General features: G+C 40.3%; 1 protein-coding gene across 3 annotated transcripts in view; it reads right to left on the reverse strand.

Annotated features, from left to right (window-relative positions):
- Positions 1-148: 148 nt before the first annotated feature.
- Positions 149-9121, reverse strand: part of TMEM219 (transmembrane protein 219) — an 11592-nt gene continuing 2619 nt past the window's right edge. For all 3 annotated transcript variants that reach the window (XM_012660330.1, XM_012660329.1, XM_012660332.1), the window contains 3 exons: positions 3767-3996; positions 1603-1772; positions 149-245 (listed from right to left, as the gene is read on the reverse strand). In XM_012660330.1, the coding sequence (XP_012515784.1) occupies positions 1635-1772; positions 3767-3996 (368 nt within the window). In that variant the 3' untranslated portion in view covers positions 149-245; positions 1603-1634. The remainder of the gene's footprint in view (positions 246-1602; positions 1773-3766; positions 3997-9121) is intronic.

A 9121-nucleotide genomic window follows, 5' to 3' on the forward strand; every position in this document is an offset into this window, starting at 1 on the left:
GTGGGAAGAGCTGCAGTAACCTATGGCCTATGCCAAACTGTATCCCAATCAAAGAGTCAACAAGGAAAAGTCCCCCCAACCTCCCAAGCTTGTCTACCCTAAAATTCCCATCTCAATCCAATCCCCAATAAACACCTTAGGCAACACAGGGCAAAAAAGCCTTTTATTTCCCCCACATTCCAACCCTTCACTTTTTGTAACATCTCTTCCAACTCAGAAACAAGGCCCAAGAAGTTGATTCAAACCTGAGGAGAAAGAAAATGAAAAACAAGACAAATCAGAGAGCCCTTAGGCAGAACTCTGGGATGGGTGCAGAAACTGAGGAAGGAACAGAGGGAATGACAACTAGAGACGGGTACAGGTACTTAATCCCAACTGGGGTAGCCTCAGAATCACAGGATCTGCCAGGGCCAAGAAGTCTTCCTTTCCCAATCCAAGGCTGAGGGGGCACCATCATTTCCCGTCCAAAGTAGGTGGTTGGGGTGGTCAAGTTTAGCCCAAAGCAAAATAAGCAAAGTTGATCTTGAGCTTCCAGTTTCTTTGGCTGGAGCAGTTCCCTGGGCCTGGACCATTTCCACTTCTCCCATAATAACTTCCAAGGGCATAGCAGCCAGCCAAAGCAGGATGCATATCATATGGCTCTCAGATTATGAGAGATCCACCTGACAGGGTGAAGATTTTTTGCAGAAATATTTTTTTCCCTTAATGAGCTGACATATGAACTAGTTAGCCAATATGCCCTCCACCCACTGTAACCTTTGTGAAGCTGATTCTCTCCAAAGATCTTGTTAGATGAATCAACTTTTCCTAAATGCAATGATGACTAAGAGAGAAGGTGCATGTAAAGTTCTTGGACACATACTATGTGCCCAGTAAATGAGCATCATCAGTTAGATTCTTTTGAGCTGTTCAAGTTGAATTTTATGAAATTTGCATCATAAAACTGGGTATCAGAATTTCAGGACAATAGCAAGACAAACATGATTTATAGCCAGGACAGATCCCTCAAACTTGAACTCTCTTAAGTCACCGTTATTGCCAAAAAGCTTGGATGTGAACTATAGCTATGAGTGAAACTTATTAATAGAATCAGAATGTTATTCCAAAGAAGTCAGTTACAAAAGAATATGTATGATTCAATCTATATAAAGTTCAAAAATAAGTAAAACCAAGCTATATTATTTAGGAATGCATACTTGGTGATAAACTATAAAGCTGGCTAGTGGTTACTTCTAGGAAAAAAGAAGGGACCATGGGGGCTTCTGGGTTGCTGATAATATTCTACTTTTTCCCTGAGTGGTATTTACAAGTATCCACTTAACGATAATTTCCAAGCTGTACTTTTATGATTTTTGGACTTTTCTACATGAGTGTTAAATATGTTGTAATAAAAAAGTAAAAATAATAAGAAAAATATTGAGTGCTGATGGTGTAAATTGTTCCCAGTCCCTACAGGATAGCCATAGTTGAAGAGAGTTCTTAGGGACTCAGAAGTAGCAATATTTGAGGGTAGATTCCAAAGATCTGCTCTACTCCAGTTAGTTACAATTGCCACCCCCACCCCATCCCCTGCTCCCACAGGACTGGAGCAAAGAACCTCACCTGAGAACAAGGCAGGAAGTAGGCCAGTGCCTTCAGAGCCGGGTTCTAGACCAGTGGGATTCCCGACGCGGGTGGAAGCACAAAGCAATGACACAGCAGAGAAGGCCACAGAAGAGAAGCAGGAAGGAGCCCAAGACCAGCAGCCTGGAGCCACACAGAGCCAGCTCCTCCTAGAGGTGGGCACAGGGAGGGAAGGGGGAATGATGGAGAGAGGGTGAGTGGGGAATCTTCCCTTGGGAAAACATCTTACCTCAGCCAAGGGATATAGAGAGACACCTCCATGGGAGAGAGGGCTCGCCATGTCTAGGGAGCAACTAAAGGAAAAATGTCATTTTTATACAAGCTAACATTTGTCTTGACGGTTTGCCAACTGTTTGCAAACTTGCCCAATCATCAACCCGAACCCCCATAAAGACTCCATGAGATAGAAAAACTCAGCCAATCTCCTCTATCCACTACCAGTGGAGCACTTCTCTCTCCTCCTTGGGACCCCATAGTGGTCCTCACAGCTTTCAGTGTCAAGTCACAGCATCCTAACCTGGCATTCACAGTGCCTCATGGTCAGGCCTCTGCAGTCTCTCCTGCCTCTTCTTTTACATCATTCCTAAGCCTCTCACCATCGAGTGCTCCCCATGGCCTGTGTGCTCATGCTGGGCCCTTCTGGAATGCATTCCCCTCTCCTGAGCCCCCTGTACTGCACTCCCTACCCTACCCAAACCTTTCTCATTCTTCAAGGATCATCTTGACAGGGCGAAAGGTGTGGATTGCAATCCTGCTTCTGCCACTTAACCAGCTGGTGTGGCCTTAGGCAATTCACTCCCTCTCTCTAAACCTGTTTCCTCATCTGTAAAATGGTATAATAACACCTACCTCAAAAGGCTATTTTAAGATCAAATGAATTAATGAACCTGAAAGCACTTTGTACATTGTAAACTACTGTGCACAATTCTTTTTTTTTTTTTTTTTATCTAGCTCCATTTGGGGCCAGTTGTGGGTATTTCTTGGAGGCATCTATTTGATTAATTCAATACTCCTGGTATGTAAGAAGTTAGGGAGGTTCCCTCCTTAGCACGTACTGCAGGTAACGATTATGTTTGTCTTGGCTTTCTTTCAAACTCAATGGAATAGCAGAGAGTGGTGGAGGGCAAGCTTTCCTACAACATTTCTATAAGTTTCTTCTGTTCTCTAACTATATAACTCAAAGACAATGTCTATTATTTAACAAAGCTTTCCCTGTTTCCTTTTCTCCTTCTACGAAGATTTTTTACGTCTTAGTTTTATTGTACCTCCTTTCAGTATGTTGATGTTGAGGCAAACTTCTGCCTGTGCACGGAATCAGTCTGTGACTTTGGATATTTTCCATTATTTTAAACTTCCAGGAATATTTTTGTCTTTTTCTCTTCATTCCCTCTGCCAGCAAATGCAAGAAACCTTTACTGAAGAAGGCACGAGATTTCAGGCACCCTAATAGTGTGGGATACTTTAATGGCAAGAGGAATGAAAAGATTGCTATTCGGGTGAGGACTCCCTGGGAGTGAAAGATTTTTCAAAGATTAAAGTAGTTTTAAAGAAAGAAAATTCTTGCTTTTTCAGAGAGAGAGAGAGGGAGAGAGAAGAGAATGAAGCACGGCACACGGAAGAAAGAGGAATGTGCCGGGCCACAATTCTCTTTCTTAAATGCCACCTTCTCTATGAAGCGCTCTCCATACATGTTCAAGTTAGGGTTAATCGCTCCTTACTCTGTATAACATACTGCTCACATCTCTATGATAGCAATTAGCCCATTCTGCCTCTTATTACAGCTTCTGAATTCCTTTGAGGTAGAGATCATGTTTTATTGTATTTAAAGACAATAGCAAACCGTAACAGCTGTCATTTATCAAATCTCTATTATGTACTGGGCAGTTGTGCTGGGCATTTACAGTCATTCTCATTTAATCCTTATTTGTTGGAATTAAGAGATAGTATCAGGATTTCTGTTTTACAGATGAGGAAGCTAAGACTCAGAGAGGTATGGACGCTTGCTCTAGGTCATACAGCCTCCAAGATGGGGTTATAAAGTCTGTGCTTTTTTTACTAGGTAAAATTGCCTCCAGAAACCCTCAAGACACAGCAGTCAGCATGGCAGTCTATGAAACCCTAATGACCAACCTGAGGCTCTTACCGAGGTGAGCAGCTTGGTGAGCACGAGGCCTTCGTGGCTCCAGACCCTGACACACTCCTCACCCATCTTAGGGCTTAGCGTGGCATTTGCTGCTCCCTCCTCTGAGCAGGATATGGGTGGCTGGCTGGAGGGCAGAATTCCTGGAACAGCACTAAAATACAGGCAGATTCCTGGGGTCCTTTCTGTGGTCACCCTGGCTGTGATGAGGACCTGCTGTCCTGCAGAAGATCCTGTGACAGGAACAGGAGAAGAGATGGAAGAAAATGAAGGGTGGGGCAGGAGCCTCCATCTTCAGACTTCTATTCATTCGTAAGGCTTTCTACAATACCAGGTGTTTTGGCATTGATTCTATTCAATAAAGTACTCCATATACCATCATTTATATCACTGAGAAATTAAAATAACTGTGTATCAATAACACAAATTAAATTAGCTCACAATCAATACAACAATCATACCAATACTCGCAAGGTTGCAGTGAAATGAGCAGATACACATTGCTGTCATCAGTTTCTATAAACTAGTTTGTTCTTTGTAAGAAAGCAGTTTTCACTAGGTATTGAGACTCAGGAAAAGGTTCACACCCTATTTTAAATTGGTGGAGAAAGGATGGCCTATTCAGTAAATGGCTTTGGGACAATTTCCATTTGGAAATAATATGTAAACTGTTATCTGACACTATAAAATATAGTCCAGATGTAGAACTATACAAATTAAAAAAAAAAAACTTAAGCAAGTATTAAAAGAAAATACAGAAGAATATTTTCTAATTTTAAAGTGAGGAAGGCCTTCCTGTGAAAGACACAAAAACCTAAAAGCTGAATAAAGGACAAGAGCGATAACCTAACCTCAAAAAGATTAAAGACTTATATGCAATGAAAGATAAATTAAAAAAACAAGTAACGGATTGGTTGAAAATACCTATAATATATTTAATTGACAAAATGGTTTACTATCTAGAGTAAAGACCTTCTACAAATCGAGAAGAAAAAGACAAATAAAAAATGAACAAGATTCTAGCTCTCTGGGAGGCCGAGGCGGGCGGATTGTTTGAGCTCAGGAGTTTGAGATCAGCCTGAGCAAGAGCGAGACCCCGTCTGTACTAAAAATAGAAAGAAATTAATTGGACAATTAAAAATATATAGAAAAAATTAGCCAGGCATGGTGGCGCATGCCTGTAGTCCCAGCTACTCGGGAGGCTGAGGCAGGAGGATCGCTTGAGCCCAGGAGTTTGAGGTTGCTGTGAGCGAGGATGACGCCACGGCACTCTAGCCTGGGCAACACAGTGAGACTCTGTCTCAAAAAAAAAAAAAAAATGAACAAGGGAAATGAACAGAGGTAATCCACAGACAACTTTAAAATGTCCCATAAACCCATAAGAAGAGGGTTAACCTTACCAGAAATCAGAAAAAGTAAATTAAGACAATTGGTTAATTCCTTTGCCCGTGAACTTGGTAAAAATTAAGAAGATTGATAATAACAAAAATTGTTGAAGATGTAAGGAAGTGGGCATTCTTTTTTTTTTTTGGGAAGTGGGCATTCTTACTTGTAGACAACGATGTGGCTGTATCTATCATAATTTTAAATGTGCAATGAAAGGGACTGAGAGGATGCCCACCAAACCATGGACCTCTTTCATATATGCTTTGTATACATCTACATGGTCTGAATGTGCAACAAAATGAATATGTATTAGTTTTTTTAAAAGGTCCATGCCCTTTGAATCAGTAATACCAACTGTAGAAATTAATCCTAAGGAAAAGATTCAAAAGAAAAATGCAAAGTGTACCAAGATGTTTACTGTGATTTCATCAAAAATACCCCCAAATAGCTGGGCACGGTGGCTCACACCTGTAATCCCAGCACTTTGGGAGGCTGAGGTGGGAAGATCACTTGAAGCCAGGAGTTTGAGACCAGCCTCAGCACCAAAGTGAGACCCCTCATCTCTACAAAAAATAAAAAAAATTAGCCGGGCATGGTGGCACGTGCCTGTAGTCCCGGCTACCCAGGAGGCTGAGGCAGGAGGATCTCTTGAGCCCAGGAGTTTGAGGTTGCAGCTGCAGTGAGCTATGATTACACCATTGCACTCTAGCCCAGGCAACAGACTGAAAACCTGTCTTAAAAAAAAACCAAATAGGAAACAATAGAAATGTTTAATAAGGAAAGCATTAACAATGGCCTAACTACTTAACGGATCAATTTATAGCCATTAAAATAATGTTGAATGGGGAGGCGGGGCAAGGGCAACATATGTACCCCCATAATATCCTGAAATAAAAAAAATAAATAAAATAATGTTGAAGACCATGTTAATATGGAAAACCATTTATGTGTAAGTGAAAAAAAAGAAATACAAATTAGTATATACACCATAATTACAACAGAAAAATGTACATGTAAAATTCTGTAAGAGAACTTCTCCCCTTTCTTCCACATTTCCCAGATGGAATCAGTTACCAAATCTTGTCAACCCCACACTTCTGATGTCTCTTGCAGATCATACCACTGTCTTAGCTCAGCTTTTCTCATCACTTCTTTATTGCAACCACCTCCTAACTGGTCTTCCGGTGTCCAGACACATTTCTTCCAAGCCGTCAGCCACAGAGTGTGATTTTTCAAAAAAGAACAATCAAATCCTACTGCTTTCTTGATTAAAATCTTTGAGTTTGCCCAATGTGCTAGATAAAGTCCGACTACCTTGGGTTGTCACATGAGACTCTCCATAAGTTTCTTCCTCCTTCAGATCCATCTCCAGATACTCATTCAACATTTCTTCCCTTGCACCAGCCAAACTGAACCCTTGGAAGTTCTTAAACATGCTGTTGTGGTTCCCATCTACATGGCTTTGTGTGTGCTATTCCCTCTGGCCGGAACTGTACACTTCTAAACATCCTCAAACCTTAGCTTAGGCACAGTATTCTTGGAAAAGCCTGCCTTTACCAGCCCTACTTTACAGACTTTTGGGTACTTCCTCTGTATGTGGTGTTCCATTTCACATGTTGAAAGGTATTTACTTTTAGTTACATCTGTATCCTTGCTAGACTATGAGCATCTTGAGGGGAGGGCCTGTTTTACAAATCTCTGAATTCCCCATGCCTGGTACATAGTAGGTGCTCAATAACTGTTACATGGATGATGCAGTCACGGGTAATTTTCCCCCTAAAATAATCTTTGATGTTATTACTTTCTTTCTAATCATTACAAAAAGGAAAAAGCTTCTTTTCAGAAGAAATTAACAAACTGATCCTAAAATTCATAGGGAAACTCAAGAGAACTGGAATAGCCAAAACAATCCTGAAAAAGAACAAAGTTGGAGGACTTACATTTCCTGGTTTCAAAACTTATTACAGAGCTACAGTAATCAAAACAATGTGGTACTAGCATAAGAACAGACATCTAGATAAATGGAATACAATTGAGAGTCCAGAAACAAACCCATACATCTGTGGTGAACTGATTTTCAATACGAGTGCCAAGATCATTCAATGGGGAAAGAATAGTGTTTTAAATAAAAGGTGCTGGGACAACTGGCTAGCCACATGCAAAAGAATAAAGTTGGACCCCATCCTCACACCATACACAAAGAGTAACTAAAATGGATTATAGACCTAAATGTAAAAGCTAAAACTATAAAATTATTAGAAGAAAATATAGAAGTAAATCTTTGTGACCTTGGGGTTAGGCTAAGTCTTCTTAGATATGACACTAAAAGCACAAGAAACAAAAGAAAAAAACAGATAAATTGGACTTCATCAAAATTAAAAAATATTATGCTTCAAAGAATAGCATCAACAAAGTGAAAACACAACTCACAAAATGAGAGAAAAGATCATATATATATGTAATTTTACATACATACGTAAATCATATATCACATAAGGGACTTGTATCTAGAAAACATAATTCTTATAATTCAGTAATTAAAAGACAAATTACCTAATTTTTAAGATGGGCAAAGACTCTGAATGTATATTTCTCCAAAGAAGATATACAAATGGCCAATAAGCACATAAAAAATCATCATCAATCTCACTAGCCATCAGGAAAATACAAATCACAACTACAGTGAGACACAACTTCGCAATAACTAGGATGGCTATAATCAAAAAGATAGATAATAACAAGTGTTGGTGAGGATGTGCACAAAATGGAAATCTGATTCTGATGGGAATATAAAATTGTATAGCTGCTTTGGAAAACATTTTGGGGCGAGGTGTGGTGGCTCACGCCTGTAATCCTAAAACTCTGGGAGGCCGAGGCAGGAGGATCGCTTGACCTCAGGAGTTCAAGACCAGCCTGAGCAAGAGTGAGACCCCCGTCACTACTAAAATAGAAAAAATTAGCCAGGCATGGTGGCATGTGCCTATAGTCCCAGCTACTTGGGAGGCTGAGGCAGGAAGATTGTCTGAGCCCAGGAGTTGGAGGTTGCTGTGAGCTAGGCTGACGCCATGGCACTCTAGCCCAGGTGACAGAGTGAGACTCTGTCTCAAAAAAAAAAGAAAACACAGTTTGGCAGTTCCTTAAAAGATTAAACATAGAGTTATACATTCTACTCTTAAGCATATTCTCAAGAGAAATGAAAACAAGCTCATGCAAAACCTTACATGAGTGTTCATAGCAGCATTACTCTTAATAGTGAAAAAGTGAAAAGAACCCAAATGTTGAATGGATAAATAAAAATGGGAATATTCATATAATGAATGTTATTCAGCAATAAAAAAAAATAAAATACTGATACATGCTACAACATGGATGAACCTTAAAAACATTATGCCAGATCAAACAAGCCAATCACAAAAGACCACATATTATATGAAATGTCCAGACTAAGCAAACCTGCAGAGACAGAAAGTACATTAGTGGTTGCCTAGGACTAGGAGATTTGTGGAGGAAGGGGAGTGGCTGCTAATGGATACAGGGTTTCTTCTGGGGGTGATGAAAATGTTCTAAAACTTATTGTCGTGATGGTTGTACACTTTGTGAATGTATTAAAAGCCATTCATTCATTCATTCATTTTTAGAGACAGGGTCTGTCTCCCAGGCTGGAATGCAGTGGTATGATTATAGCTCACTGCAACCTTAAATTCCTGTGCTCAAGCAATCTTCCTGCCTCAGCCTCCTGAGTACCTAGAACTATAGGTGTGAGCCACCCCATCTGGCTAATTTTTAAATCTTTTGTAGAGATGGGGTTCTCACTTTGTTACTCAGGCTGATCTCGAATTCCTGGGCTCAAGTGATCCTCTCCCCTCAGCCTCCCAAACTGCTGGGATTATAGGCATGAGCCACCATGCCCGGCCTATTTGTACACTTTAAATGGGTAAATTGTACAGTATGTTAATTATATCTCAATAAAAC

Source organism: Propithecus coquereli, unplaced genomic scaffold (assembly GCF_000956105.1).
Source record: "Propithecus coquereli isolate 6110/MARCELLA unplaced genomic scaffold, Pcoq_1.0 Scaffold66, whole genome shotgun sequence".
NCBI classification, from domain to species: domain Eukaryota; kingdom Metazoa; phylum Chordata; class Mammalia; order Primates; family Indriidae; genus Propithecus; species Propithecus coquereli.